General features: G+C 37.8%; 1 protein-coding gene across 1 annotated transcript in view; it reads left to right on the top strand.

Annotated features, from left to right (window-relative positions):
- Window positions 1-16,061, top strand: part of WNK3 (WNK lysine deficient protein kinase 3) — a 183,176-nt gene that overhangs the window by 120,366 nt on the left and 46,749 nt on the right. Inside the window, exons 12-13 of the mRNA XM_042974715.1 lie at window positions 740-887; window positions 15,872-15,988. Coding sequence (XP_042830649.1) covers window positions 740-887; window positions 15,872-15,988 — 265 coding nt within the window. The remainder of the gene's footprint in view (window positions 1-739; window positions 888-15,871; window positions 15,989-16,061) is intronic.

The raw sequence follows: 16,061 nt of genomic DNA, 5'->3' as shown, positions 1-16,061 counted from the left end.
CCAGTCTTCAGGTCATTTTCTGGTGTATTTAGGATTATTTGATAGTTATCTGGTTGTATTTGTGGGACAAGGTGAGCTTAGAGTACTCCTACTCCACTGCTATCTTCCAACAACCCACTAGTACATTTTCTTCATTGGATTTTCATTTTTTGTTCTTTCTCTTGCCCTATTCCTATCTTCCTCACTTGGTCTATCTATATATACCCTGTTGATTTTTTTCACATAAACAGGTATATTTTGAGTGAAAATTGGTTTTTAGAAGTTTTATTTGAACAAATTAATAATATACCCAAAAAACAAACAAGATAAAGCTGATCAAGAGAATCCTCTGATAAAAGGTTCCACAGAGGTCCATCACTGACACTGTTTTTCTTTCATTCCCACTAGTGTCAGGTGATTGCCAAATAAATACATATTATCTCAGTGTTTCATAATTTTTAAAAACATCTTTATTGAGATATAATTCACATACTATTAAATTCACCCTTAAATGGGTATACAATTTGCTATTTGTATATTCTCACATATTATATTTCTTATTTATTTTCCTTAAATTCATAATGTATTATTTTATAATTGGAAGTTGTCTAGAATTTTGCCATGAGAATGGAATTATTCTAGCTATCATAGAATTTCCAATGATAATTCTGATTTGGGTTAAATATTGGGCTTTGAGAATTATGGCATAGTGTTTGCTCTGAGAAATTGAATAGGAGTTGCTTTTTTTTTTAATAACTAGTCTGAATCAAGATGTGGCAGCTGTGAAGGAAAACATCAATACTCCTGATAACCTATATGGAAATGGCAAACAAGATCGGATCAAACAAAGAAGAGCTTCCTGTCCTCGATCAGAGAAGGGGACTAAATTCCAACTTACTGTGCTTCAGGTCAGTGTGTAAATATTATTTGCTTGAGAGTGTGTGTAGAGGTCTGTGTTGACAGAGAGGGGCCATGTTTCTTAAGAGGTGAGTATAAAGCATGTGAAGCGCTAATGTTTCTCTCATTAAAATTTTTTCTGATAAGAATATTATGTATTAGGAAGTATAGGCCAAATACAAGGAAGAAAATGAAATTCACTTTTTTCATCTTTTTTCTATATGTATGTATAGTATTTTACATTATTAAGGTTGTAATAGTGCTAGTAATAGTAGCAAATGTTTTCTTTTTTGGTAGACACCTTAAATGTTATGCATTTGTTTTATCATTTAATCTTTCAATAAACCTGTATGATAGGTGTTAGCATACTCATCTTTACAAATGAAGATATTGAAGATTAGAGGGGTAAAGCAATTTGCCTATGGTCATTGAACTAGCAATTGATAGTCTGATTGGAATCCAAACTTTAAAGCTGATATTTCTAACTAATTGGTATATACATCTTGGATGGATGCTTAAACCATTATATAATTTCATATTCTTCCTTTTTTTTTGCTGAACACACACACACACATATATTTTAATTTCATTAAGTTTTTAATTTTAATTCTAGTATAGTTAACATACAATGTTATATTAGTTTCAGTTGTACAATATAGTTACTCAAAAATCATATATATCACTTAGTGCTCATCATAAGTGTACTCTTTAATATCCATCACTTATTTTATCCATCCCCCATGCACATGCCCTCTGGTGATCATCAGTTTGTTCTCTATAGTTAGGAGTCTGTTTCTTGAGTGTCTCTCTCTCCTTCTCTTATTTTAATCTTCCGCTTATTTGTTTTGTTTCTTAAATTCTATATATGAGTAAAATCTTATGGTATTTGTCTTTCTCTGACTGACTTATTGCACTTAGCATTATATTGTTGAACTCCATCCATTTTGTTGCAAATGACAAGATTTCATTCTTTTTTATTTCTGAGTAACCTACTTTGTATGTATATACCATATCTTTAAATTTTTTTAATGTTTATTTATTTGTGAGACAAAGAGACAGAGACAGAGCATGAGAGGGAGGAGGAGCAGCGAGAGGGGGAGACACAGAATCTGAAGCAGGCTCCAGTGTCTGAGCTGTTAGCACAGAGCCCAATGCGGGGCTCGAACCCACAGACTGCAAGATCATGACCTGAGCTGAAGTCGGACACTCAACTGACTGAGCCACCCAGGCACCCCAACCATATCTTTTTAAAAAATTTTTTAATGTTTATTTTGAAGAGAGAGAGTACATGTACATGATTGGGGGAGGGGTGGAGAGATGGGGACAGAGGATCCAAAGTGGGCTCTCTGCTGTCAGCACAGAGGTTCAAACTCATGAACTGTGAGATCATGACCTAAGCCGAAGTCAGACGCTTAACCAACTGAGCCACCCAGGCACCCCATATCTTCTTTATCCGTTCATCAATCGATGGACATTTGTACTGCTTCCATATCTTGGCTACTGTAAATGCTGCTATTAACATAGGGGTGCATGTATCCCTTTGAATTAGTGTTTATGTCTCCTTTATGTAAACACCTAGTAGTGTGATTACTGAATCATAGGGTAGTTTTGTTTTTAACATTTTGAGGAACCTCCATACTGTCTTCCACAGTGGCTATACCAGTTTGCATTTTCAGCAATAGTGCATGAGGGTTCCCTTTTCTACACATCCTCATAAACACCTGTTGTTACTTGTGTTGTTGATTTTAGTCATTGTGACAGGTGTGAGGTGATATCTCATTATAGTTTTGATTTGCAATGCCGTGATGATAAGTGATGATGAGCATTTTTCATGTGTCTTTTGGCCTGAGTGTCTTCTTTGGAGAAATGTCTGTTTAAGTCTTCTGACAACTTTTTAATTCGATTATTTGTTTTTGTATGTTGAGTTTTATAAATTCTTTATATATTTTGCATACTAGCCCTTTATTGGATATGTAATTTGCAAGTATCTTCTCCCATTCCATAGGTTGCCTTTTAGTTTTTTTAGTTGTTTCCTTTGATGTGCAGAAGCTTTTTATTTTGATGTCATCCCAGTAGATCATTTTTGCTTTTGTTTCCTTTTCCTCAGGAGATATAAATAGAAAGAATTTGCTACTGCTGATTTCAAAGAAGTTAATGCCTGTGTTCTCTTCTAGGAATTTTACAGTTTCAGGTCTCACATTCAGATCTTTAATCCATTTTGAACTTATTTATGTGTATGGTATAAGAAAGAGGTGGAATTTCATTCTTTTGCATGTTGCTGTCCAGTTTTTCCAACACCATTTGTTGAATAGACTGTCCTTTTATCATTGCATATTGTTTCCTGCTTTGTCAAAGATTAACCCTGAAGTTGTGGGTTTATTCTGCATCTTCTATTTCTTTTCATTGGTTTTTGTGTCTCTTTGTGCTCGTACCATACTGTTTGATTACTGTAGTTTGGGAGTATAACTTGAAATCCAGAATTGTGATGTCTTCAACTTTGCTTTTCCTTTTCAAAATTGTTTATTTGCATCTATGTTCATCAGGGATATTGGCCTGTAGTTCTCTTTTTGAGTGGTATCTTTATCTGGATTTTGTATCAGAGTAATGCTGACCTCATAGAGTGGATTTGGAAGTTTTCCTTCCTTTTCTGTTTTTTTGGAATAGTTTGAGAAGAATAGGTATTAACTCTTCTTTAAATTTTGTTAAAATTCATCTGTGAAGCCATCTGGTCCCTAACTTTTGTTTGTTGGGAATTTTTTGATTACTGACTCAATTTCTTTGCTGGTTGTCTCTGTTCAAATTTTCTATTTCCTTCTGTTTCAGTTTTGGTAGTTTATATGTTTCTAGGAATTTATCCATTTCTTCTAGATTATCCAATTTGTTGGCATATAGTTTTTCATAGTATTCTCTTATGATTATACGTTTGATATTGGTTGTTATTTCTCTTTTCTCATTTGTGATTTTATTTATTTGAGCCCTTTCTCTTTTTTCTTGACAAGTCTGACTAGAGGTTTAACAATTTTATAATTTTTTTCAAAGAACCAGCTCCTGGTGTCATTGATCTGTTCTATTGTTTGTTTTGTTTTGTTTTGTTTTGCTTTGCTTTGCTTTGTTTTGTTTTTAGTTTCTATATCTTTTATTTCTAATCCCATCTTTGTTATTTCCATTTTTCTTCTGGTTTTAGGTTTTGACTGTTGTACTTTTTCTACCTCCTTTAGGTGCATGGTCAGGTTGTTTATTTGAGATATTCCTTCCTTCTTGAGGTAGACCTGTATTGTTGTAAATTCCCTCTTAAAACCACTTTTGCTACATCCCAGAGGTTTTGGATCATTGTGTTTTCATTTTCGTTTGTTTCCCTGTACTTTTTTTTTTTAATTTTTATTTTTTTAACTTTATTTTTTATTTTTTAAAATTTACATCCAAACTAGTTAGTATATAGTGAAGCAATGATTTCACTAGATTCCTTAATGCCCCTTACCCATTTAGCCCATCCCCCCTCCCACAACCCCTGGGGACTATGTGCCATTGAGGCCAGGCCATGAGTTTGGGCTCAATGTGCGATGGTGGCTGGGGATCACAGTTGGGCAGGATACATGAGGGTGGTGGGTGTGCATAGCTGGATATGGTGCTGGTGACATGCCTGTTGCCCTTTGGCAGCTGTGCACCTGTTGCTAGGCAGGGTACCTGTGTGTCTTTAACATAATTTGCCCTGAGTATAGGGCCAAGGCTTGCAGGCTTGGAGTAGGCAATCCTCAGCAGAACTCATGGGTGTGGAATACTGCTGGTGGGTTAGATAGCAAGCGTCTGTGCAGTCTCGCCTTCTGCAGGTGTCTCTGTGCTTATGCTATGGGCAGGGGACAAAAATGGCATGTGCCAGCTCCCTCATTTTAGGAAAAGTCCCCAATACAGTCCAAAATCAGTATGAACAGATCTGACTCCTGTTTCCCCTGGCTTTGTATAAGCTGCCATTTTTATGTTGCCTCTCTGCTGTCTCTTTAAGTGTGGCAACCCACCTGTCATTCACCCACCTGGCTTGCCCAGTGCTAAGTCAGCTGACCTATAAAGCTCCAGGTTGTAAGCCCCACTGGTGTTACAAACTCATAGAATGTAGTCCCTCTTTTGTGTGTGTGTGTGTGTGTGTGTGTGTGTGTGTGTGGTTTTTTAAGAGAGAGAACGCAAACAGGGCAGATGGAGAGAGAGAGAGAATATCTTAAGCAGGCTCTGTGCTCAGTGTGGAGCCTGTTGCATGCCTTGATCCCATGCCCCTGGGATTATAACCTGAGCTGAAATCGAGAGTCGGGTGCTCAACAGACTTTGCCACCCAGGTGCCCCTGCCCCTCTGGTTCTTAGAGCCAAACTTTGTGGGGATCAGTATTCCTCCTGTGAACTCCCTGGTGTGAGGGTCAGTTTCTCTGCTCTCTTTATGCACATAATTTCATTCCTTTTGTGGGAAGCCTCTTTGGCCTCTGACCTTCTTAACTTTTCAAATGCAGCTTCATCTCTAGTTGTGGAGTTTGTTTTGCCTGTCTTTGGATCACTCTCCAGTTTATTGACTTGGGTGTGGATGATATCTAGTTGAAAATGTAGGAAGGGTTGAGCTCTGCATCCTCCTACTCCACCATCTTCCCAAGCTCTGACTCTCTTCTGAACATTCTGTAATGGGCTTATATTTTTGTGTTGAGTTTTAGAAGTTTTTCATATATTTTGTTTTTTTTAATTTTTATTTTTTTTTAAGTTTTATGAGATATAATTGACATATAACATTATAAACATTAAAGGTGTACAACATAATGATTTATGTATATATTGATGTTTTTAAATTTTTTTTATATTTAAATTTTAGTTAACATTCAGTGCAGTATTGGTTTCAGGAACGGAATTTGGTGATTGATAACTTACATACAAAACCCAGTGCTCGAGAAAGACCTCGGACTGAGACTGAGAGGGATCCAATCTCTAACTGCGGGTCTTTCTTCGGACTGGGGCCAGCTCCCTGTTCGCACAGCTGGGGAGGAGGGGAGCCACGCCTGGGTGCGATTGTAGGTCACAGGCTCAGTCTGCAGCTTGAGAAAGTGGTTCCCTCCCTGGAGGGATCCATGATAGCACAGAACCTGCCTTCATCCGCCGCTCCCGCCCCCCCCCCCCCCCCCCCCCCCCCCGCCATTTCTCCTCCTTATCTCTTCCCTCCCCTTGGCTGGTTACTCTGGTTTTTGGTCTGTCTAAACAGGCATATTTAATGCATTGTCTTGATGCATGTTCTACACCTCCTTCTTTACACTCCTTTCTCTCTCTCTGGAATAATCAAGCCATATAGTTTCTCTGTATGGGTAATTTTATCTTCATTTCATTTTCCCCGCCTCCTTCTTTATTTTCCTTTCTCTCTCTCTGGATTAAGCCTTTTAGTCTCTCTGACTAATCAACTGCCCAATCAACGTTTATCCCCCGCCCCACTGTTGTCATTTCTCTTTGGATGTGCTTTTCCCTCAGCACTTCCTCCAACCTTTTCTTTACTTGTAGTCTGTGTTTTTGGGTTTTTGGTTTTTAGCCGTTAGGTTTTTGTTTTTGTTTATTTGTTTGTGTTATTTGCTTGTGTGTTTGCATGTTTTTGTCTCCTGTTTGTCTGTCTGTTTTCCTTTACAGGGCTACTCCAAGGAACAAATCTGGTGGAGGGTACAAAATATTACTACGAGTAGGGTAATAAAATAACCAAAGTCACAACAACAGAGAGCAAGTAACAATCCCCGATTAAACACCTCCTGAAGGGTCAGGCCTTGGACAGTATATAACGCTCCTTTAATATAGCAGTGTTTGCAGGTGCAGAGCACACAAGCTTTTAAAACGCATAAAGGACTTGGGGCACCTGGGTGGATCGGTCGGTTGGGTGTGCGCTTTGGCTCAGGTCATGATCTCACAGTCCATAAGTTTGGGCCCACATCGGGCTCTGTGCTGACAGCTCAGAGCCTGGAGCCTGCTTCGGATTGTGTCTCCCTCTGTCTCTGCCCCTCCCCTGCTCATGCTCTGTCTCTCTCTGTCTCAAAAATAAATAAAAACATTAAAAAAATTAAAACGAATAAAGGATAGAAAACTACCCAAATTATGATGAAACGGAAGAATTCTCCTCAAAAGAAATGCCAGGAAGTAGCGACTCACCAAAACCTATTTAAGCAATATAACAGAACAATAATTTAGAATAATAGTCATAAAATTAATCACTGGGCTTGAAAAAAGCATAGAGGACAACAGAATCTATTGCTACAGAGATCAAGGGACTATAAAAGAGTCATGAGGTGGTAAAAAATGCTATAAATGAGGTGCAAAATAAAATGGAGGCAGCCACAGCACGGATTGAAGAGGCAGAGGAGAGACAGGTAAATTAGAAGATGAAATTATGGAAAAAGAGGAAGCTGAGAAAAAAAGAGATAAAAAAATCCAGGAGTATGAGGGGAGAATTAGAGAACTAAGTGATGCAATCAAATGGAACAATATCCGCATCATAGGAATTCCAGAAGAAGAAGAGAGAGAGAAAGGGGCTGAAGGTGTACTTGAACAAATCATAGCTGAGAACTTCCCTGATCTGGGGAAGGAAATAGGCATTGAAATCCAAGAGACACAAAGAACTCCGTTCAGATATAACATGAAACGATCTTCTACATGACATATCATAGTGAAACTGGCAAAATACAAGGATAAAGAGAGAATTCTGAAAGCACCTAGGGATACATTGGCCCCAACATACAAAGGTAGACACATAAGGGTAGTTGCAGACCTATCTACTGAAACTTGGCAGGCCAGAAAGGAATGGCAGGAAATCTTTAGTGTAATGAACAGAAAAATATGCAGCCAAGAATCCTTTATCCAGCAAGTCTGTCATTCAGAATAGAAGGAGAGATAAAGATTTTCCCTAACAAACAAAAACTGAAGGAATTCATCACCACTAAACCAGCCCTACAAGAGATCCTCAGGGGGACTCTGTGAGTGAAATGTTGCAAGGACCACAAAGTGCCAGAGACATCACTACAAGCATGAAACCTATACACATCACAATGACTCTAAACCCATATCTTTCTATAATAACATTGAATGCAAATGGACTAAATGCTCCAACCAAAAGGCATAGGGTATCAGAATTGATAAAAACACAAGACCCATCCATTTGCTGTCTACAAGAGACTCATTTTAGACCTGAGGACACCTTCAGATTGAAAGTGAGGGGATGGAGAACTATCTATCATGCAACTGGAAATGAAAAGAAAGCTGGAGTAGCCATACTTATATCAGGCAAACTAGACTTTAAATTAAAGGTTGTAACAGGAGATGAAGAAGGGCATTATATCATAATTACAGGGTCTATCCATCAGGAAGAGCTAAGAATAATAAATGTCTCTGCACCGAATACGAGAGCCCCCGAATATGTATTAATTAATCACAAACATAAGCAAACTTATTGATAAGAATGTGGTAATTTCAGGGGACTTTAACTCCACTTACAGCAATGGAAAGAACATCTAGAGAGAAGAATAAATAAAGAAACAAGGGCCCTGAATGATACATTGGATCAGATGGACTTGATAGATCTATTTAGAACTCTGCATCCCAAAGCAACAGAATATACTTTCTTCTCGAGTGCACATGGAACATTCTCCAAGATAGATCACATACTGGGTCACAAAACAGCCCTTCATAAGTATACAAGAATTGAGATCATACCATGCATACTTTCAGACCACAATGCTATGAAGCTTGAAATCAAGCACAGGAAAACGTCTGGGAAACCTCCAAAAGCATGGAGGTTAAAGAACACCCTACTAAAGAATGAATGGATCAACCAGGCAATTCGAGAAGAAATTAAAAAATTATGGAAACAAATGAAAATGAAAATACAACATTGCAAATGCTTTGGTATGCAGCAAAGGCAGTCCTCAGAGGAAAATACATTGCAATGCAGGCCTATCTCATGAAATAAAAAAAAAAATCCCAAATATAAAATCTAAGAGCACAGTTAAAGTAATAGAAGCAGAACAGCAAAGACACCCCAAACTCAGCAGAAGAGAAATAATAAAGATCAGACGAGAAATAAGCAGTATTTGTTTAGTATAGAATCTAAAAAAAGATTAGAGCAATCAATGAATCCAAGAGTTGTTTTTTTGGAAAAATAAACCAAATTGATAAACCGCTAGCCAGGCTTCTCAAAAAGAAAAGGGAGATGACCCAAATAGATAAAATCATGAATGAAAATGGAATTATTACAATCAATCCGTCAGAAATACAAGAAATTTTCAGGGACTACCATGAAAAATTATATGCCAACAAACTGGACAACCTGGAAGAAATGGACAAATTCCTAAGCACCCACACGCTTCCAAAACTCAAACAGGAAGAAATAGAAAATTTGAACAGACCCATAACCAGCAAGGAAATTGAATCAGTTATCAAAAATCTCCCAACAAATAAGAGTCCAGGACCAGATGGCTTCCCTGGGGAATTCTACTAGACATTTAAAGCAGAGATAATACCTTTCTTTCTCAAGCTGTTCCAAAAAATAGAAAGGGAAGGAAAACTTCCAGACTTATTCTGTGAAGCAAGCATTACTTTCATTCCTAAACCAGACAGAGACCCAGCAAAAAAAAGAGAACTACAGGCCAATGTCCATGATGAATATGGATGCAAAATTTCTCAACAAGGTACTAGCAAATCGAATCCAACAGCATATAAAAAGAAATATTCACCATGATCAAGTGAATTCATTCCTGGGCTTCACGGCTGGTTCAATATTCGCAAATCAATCAATGTGATACATCACATTAACAAAAGAAAAGAACCATATGATCCTGTCAATAGATGCAGAAAAAGCATTTGACAAAATTCAGCATCCTTTCTTAATCCCCAAGAAACTCGGGATAGAAGGAACATACTTAAACATCATAAAAGCCATTTATGAAAAGACCACAGCTAACATCAACCTCAATGGGGAAAAACTGAGAGCTTTCCCCCTGAGATCAGGAGCACGACAGGATGTCCACTCTCACCGCTGTTGTTTAACATAGTGTTGGAAGTGCTAGCATCCGCAATCAGACAACAAAAGGAAATCAAAGGCATCAAAATTGGCAAAGATGAAGTCAAGCTTTTGCTTTTTGCAGATGAAATGATATTATACTAGGAAAACCTGATAGACTCCACCAAAAGTCTGCTAGAACTGATACATGAATTTGGCAAAGTCACAGGATGCAAAATTAATGTACAGAAATCAGCTGCATTCTTATACACTAACAATGAAGCAACAGAAAGACAAAGAAACTGATCCCATTCACAATTGCACCAAGAAGCATAAAATACCTAGGAATAAACCTAACCAAAGATGCAAAAGATCTGTATGCTGAAAACTATAGAAAGCTTATGAAGGAAATTGAAGAAGATATAAAGAAATGGAAAAACATTCCGTGCTCATGGATTGGAAGAATAAATATTGTCAAAATGTCAATACTAACCAAAGCTATCCACACATTCAATGCAATCCCAATCAAAATTGCACCAGCATTCTTCTCGAAGCTAGAACAAGCAATCCTAAAATTTGCATGGAACCACAAAAGGCCCCGAATAGCCAGAGTAATATTGAAGAAGACCAAAGCAGGAGGCATCACAATCCCAGACTTTAGCCTCTACTACAAAGCTGTCATTATCAAGACAGCATGGTATTGGCACAAAAACAGACACAGACACCAATGTAGTAGAATAGAGACTCCAGAATTGGACCCACAAAAGTATTGCCAACTAATCTTTGACAAAGCAGGAAAGAATATCTGATGGAAAAAAGTCTCTTTAACCAATGGTGCTGGGAGAACTGGACAGCAACATGCAGAAGGATGAAACTAGACCACTCTCTTACACCATTCACAAAAATAAACTCAAAATGGAGGAAGTACCTGAATGTGAGACAGGAAACCATCAAAACCCTAGAGGAGAAAGCAGGAAAACACCTCTCTGACCTCAGCCGCAGAAATTTCTTACTTGACACATCTCCAAAGGCAAGGGAATTAAAAGCAAAAATGAACTATTGGGACCTCATGAAGATAAAATGCTTCTGCACAGCAAAGGAAACAGTCAACAAAACTAAAAGGCAACCAACGGAATGGGAAAAGATATTTGCAAATGACATATTGGACAAAGGGCTAGTATCCAAAATCTATAAAGAGCTCACCAAACTCCACACCCCAAAAAAAAATCCAGTGAAGAAATGGGCAGAAAACATGAATAGACACTTGTCTAAAGAAGACATCCAGATGGCCAACAGGCACATAAAAAGATGCTTAACATCACTCCTCGTCAGGGAAATACAAATCAAAACCACACTCAGATACCACCTCACGCCAGCCTGAGTGGCTAAAATGAACAAATCAGGACACTATAGATGCTGGAGAGGTTGTGGAGAAATAGGAAGCCTCTTGTCCTGTTCGTGGGAATGCAAACTGGTGCAGCCACTCTGGAAAACAATGTGGAGGTTCCTCACGAAATTAAAAATAGAACTATCCTACCACCCAGCAATTGCACTACTAGGTATTTATGCAAGAGATGTAGGAGTGCTGATGCATAGGGGCACTTGTACCCCGATGTTTATAGCAGCAGTTTCAACAATAGCCAAATTATGGAAAGAACCTAAATGTCCATCAACTGATGAATGGATGAAGGAGTTGTGGTTTATATATACAATGGAATACTACTTGGCAATGAGAAAGAATGAAACATGGCCTTTTTTAGCAGCATGGATGGAACTGGAGAGTGTCATGCTAAGTGAAATAAGTCATGCAGAGAAAGACGGATACCATATATTTTCACACTTATGTGGATCCTGAGAAACTTAACAGAAGACCATGGGGCAGGGGAAGGGGGAAGAAAAAGTTACAGTGAGGGAAGGAGGCAAACCATAAGAGACACTTAAAAACTGAGAATAAACTGAGGATTGATGGGGGGTGGGAGGGAGGGGAAAGTGGGTGATGTACATTGAGGAGGGCACCTGTTGGGATGAGCTGGACATCCCAACTGGGTGTTGTATGGAAACCAATTTGACAATAAATTTCATATTAAAAGAAAAACAGTGATCACAGGTGCCCTCCTTAGTACCCACCACCCATCTAGCTCATCTCCCACTCCCCTCCCTTCATCAACCCATAGTCCGTTTTCTAGAATTAAGAGTCTCTTGTGGTTTTTTTTCCCTCTCTTCTCTTTCCCCCCTTGCCATATGTTCATCCTTTTTGTTTCTTAAATCCCACATATAAATGAAATTGTATGGTATTTGTCTTTCTCTGAGTGACTTATTTCGCTTAACATTATACATTCTAGCTCCATCCACATTGTTGCATATGGCAAGATTTCATTCTTTTTGAAGATGAGTAATGTTCCAGTGTGTGTGTGTGTGTGTGTGTGTGTGTGTGTGCGCGCGCGCGCATGCATGCCCATACATGTATACACCATATGTTCTTTATGCATTCATTATCCATTCATTAGTCGATGGACATTTACACTCTGTCCATAGTTTGGCTGTTGTTGATTCTTTATATATTTTGGATACTAACCTTTTATTGGATAGGTCATTTGTAAATATCTTCTCCCATTCAGTACATTGTTTTTTAGTTTTGTTGATTGTTTCCTTTGTTGTACAGAAACATTTTAGTTTGATGTAGTCCCTATAGTTCATTTCTGCTTATATTTCCCTTGCTTTGGCAGACATATCTAGAACAATATTGGTATATCCAATGTCAGAGAAATTATTGCCTGTGTTCCCTTGTAGGACTTTAATGGTTTCAAGTCTCACATTTAGTTCTTTCATCCATTTTGCATTTATTTTGTGTATAGTGTACAAAAGTGGTCCAGTTCCATTCCTTTGCATGTAGCTCTCCAGTTTTACCAACAGTAATTTTCAAAGAGCCTTTTCCAATTGTGTGTTCTTGTCTCTTTTGTTGAAGATTAAATTACCATGTAATTGTGGGTTTATTTCTGGGCTTTAGTCCCGTTCTGTTGATCTGTGTGTCTGTTTTTGTGCCAGTACCATACTCTTTTGATTATGATAGCATTGTGGTATAACTTTAAGTCTGGAAGTGTCATACATCTAGCTTTATTTTTCTTTTTGAAGATTGTTTTGGCAATTCTGGGTCCTTTGTGTTTGCATACAAATTTTAGGATATTTTTTTCTAGTTCGGTAAAAAAAAAATGTTTTGGTGAGGTTTACATTAAATCTGTAGATTGCTTTGGGTTATATGGTCATTTTAACAATATATGTTCTTCAAATTCATTAGCATGGAATATCTTTCCATTTGTTTGTATTATCTTCAATTTCTTTTAGAGAGAGACAGAGACAGAGCACAAGTGGGGAAAGGCAGAGAGAGAGAGGGAGACACAGAATTCAAATCAGGCTCCAGGCTCTGAGCTGCCAGCACAGAGCCCAACGGGGGCCTCAAACTCATAAGCCATGAGATCATGACTTGAGCTGAAGTCAGATGCTTAAACATTTGAGCCACCCAGGCGCCCCAAAATGCAACTGATTTCTATACATTGATTTTGTATCCTGCAACCTTTGTAAATCCATTTATTAGTTTTAGTAGTTTTTTGGTGGTTTTTCACATAGAGTATCATGTCATTTTCAAATTGCAAAAGGTTACTTGTTTCTTGCCAATTTGGATCCCTTTTATTTCTTTTTGTGTCTAATGGCTGAGGCTAGGATTTCCAGTACTATGTTGAATAAAAGTGGTGAGAGTAGACATCCTTGACTTTTTCCTGACCTTAAGGGGGAACGTTTTCAGTTTTTCACCATTGAACATCACGTTATCTGTGGATTTTTCATATATGGCCTTTATTATGTTGAGGTACGTTTCCTCTCAACCTAGTTTCTTGAGGATTTATATCATGAAAGGATGTTGTGCTTTGTCATAGGCTTTTTTGCATCTATTGAAATGATCATATGGTTCTTATCCTTTCTCATGTTGATGTATGTATCACAGTGATATATTTGCAAATATTGAGCCACCCTTGCATCCCAGGAAAAATTCCACTTGATCGTGGTGAATGATTTTTTTAATGTGTTATTGGATTCAGTTTGGTGGTATTTTGTTGAGTACTTTTGCATCTATGTTCATCAGTGATTTTGGCTTGTAGTTCTTTTTTTTTTTTTGTATGTCTTTATCTGGTTTTGTAATGCTGGTTTCACAGAATGAATTTGGAAGTTTTCCTTCCTTTTCTATTTTTTGCAATAGTTTGAGAAGTCATATTCTTTCTTTCTTTCTTTCTTTCTTTCTTTCTTTCTTTCTTTCTTTCTTTCATTATTTATGGGAGAGAGAGAGAGAGACAAGTTGAGAGAGAGAATCCCAAGCAGACTCAGGGCTGTCAGTGCAAAACCCATTGCAGGGCTCGGTCCCACAAACCATGAGATCATGACCTGAGCCAAAATCAAGAGTTGGATGCTTAACTGACTGAGCCACCCAGGTGCCCCATATTCTCCATTTTTAAAAACTTAATATATCATGTGCATTTTCCTGTGTCACTTTGTAATTTTTCAGTAGCATAATATTTAAAATATTTTTCTTATTTTACAGTGAGAGAGAGAGAGAGAGAGAGAGCAAGCGAGCAGGGGAGAGGGGCAGAGGGAAAGAGATAATTTTAAATTGGCTCTTGCTCAGCTTGGAGCCTAATGTAGGGCTTGATCCATTGACCCTGGGATTATGACCTGACCTGAAATCAAGAGTTGGATGCTCAACTCACTGAGCCACTCAGGTGCCCCGGTAACATATTTTAAATTGTTGCCTTAGATAGTCCCTTGTATAGAGATACAGTATTTTAATAATCACTTCTGTTATTATTCATTTAAATTGTTTCTATCAGTCTATCTCTGTCTGCCAGTCTGTTTCTTCTCTTTTTGTCTTTCTCTCTCCTTTTGTCTGTATGTCTGTGCATGTCTCTTTCTCTGTAGCAAACACTCTTGACCACAGATCTATATAAAGATCCCTGTTTTTTTTTTAAGATCCCTGTTTTTTTTAATGATTCATTGCTAGAAGTAGAATTAATAGGTAAAAAAGTGACAAGCAGAAAACTGAACTCTTAAACTGAGAGAACAGGGGAGCCTGGGTGGCTCAGTGGGTTAAGCATCTGATGTTGGCTCAGGTCATGATCTTGAAGTTCGTGAGTTCAAGCCCCGCATCGGGCTCTGCACTGGCGGTGTGGAGCCTGCTTGGGATTCTTTCTCTCTCCCTGTCTCTCTCTGCCCCTTCCCCCTTTCCATATGCTCTCTCTCTCTTTCTCTCTCAAAATAAAAAAATAAACTTAAAAAATTCAGAGAACAAAAATGGTTGGCAGAGGAGAGGTTGTTGTAGGGGATGATGTACAGCAAAGGGACTAAAGTCAATGAGAGTGTAATAATGTTGTCTTGTGACAGATGGTGACTACATTTACCATGGTAAGCATTGAGTAATGTGTGGAATTGTTAAACCAGTATGTTGTACACCTGAATCCAATATAACTGTTAATTATACTTCAATTTAAATTAAATCAATAAAAGTAGTGAAAATATATGAAGATTTAACAATTTTTAAAATTCGCGTTGCTAGATTGCCATCCACAAAGGTTGGACCAGTATACATTTCCATTAGCAGTGTGTTTTCTATTGCTTAAAGTGCTAATTTGTGTGATTAAGAGAATTTTGGAAATGAAGGACTAAATAAACTTTGCATTTCGGCAAAATACAGTGACTGTTCAGACTTTGTGTTTTCATATAAGTTAAATTTTTCTTTTCCACAGGATCACAGTTCTAACATTTTGCTAATTTAAGTCTTTTATTTGTCATAGAATGGGTGTTAAGGCAGTGTTTCAACAGGGAAAAACAACCTTCTTAGAATCTCAACAATTTAAACTATTTTTCTATATATTGTATGTTAACTCATCTAGACGTTCCTTTGTCCATTTGCAAATAGAAGATAATAACTGACTCTTAAATTGGTGAAATGTTTGTGCCCAGGTGTCAACATCTGGAGACAACATGGTGGAGTGTCAGTTGGAGACACACAACAACAAGATGGTCACCTTCAAGTTTGATGCTGATGGTGACGCACCAGAAGATATTGCAGATTATATGGTAAGTACAATGAAACCAGATTACCTTCCATCTGGCATTCCATCTCTTTTTTCCTCTCATCCTTTCCCCTCAT

The sequence above is a fragment of the Panthera tigris genome, chromosome X (genome assembly GCF_018350195.1).
Source record: "Panthera tigris isolate Pti1 chromosome X, P.tigris_Pti1_mat1.1, whole genome shotgun sequence".
NCBI lineage: Eukaryota > Metazoa > Chordata > Mammalia > Carnivora > Felidae > Panthera > Panthera tigris.
This window is presented reverse-complemented; position numbering and strand designations above follow the sequence as displayed.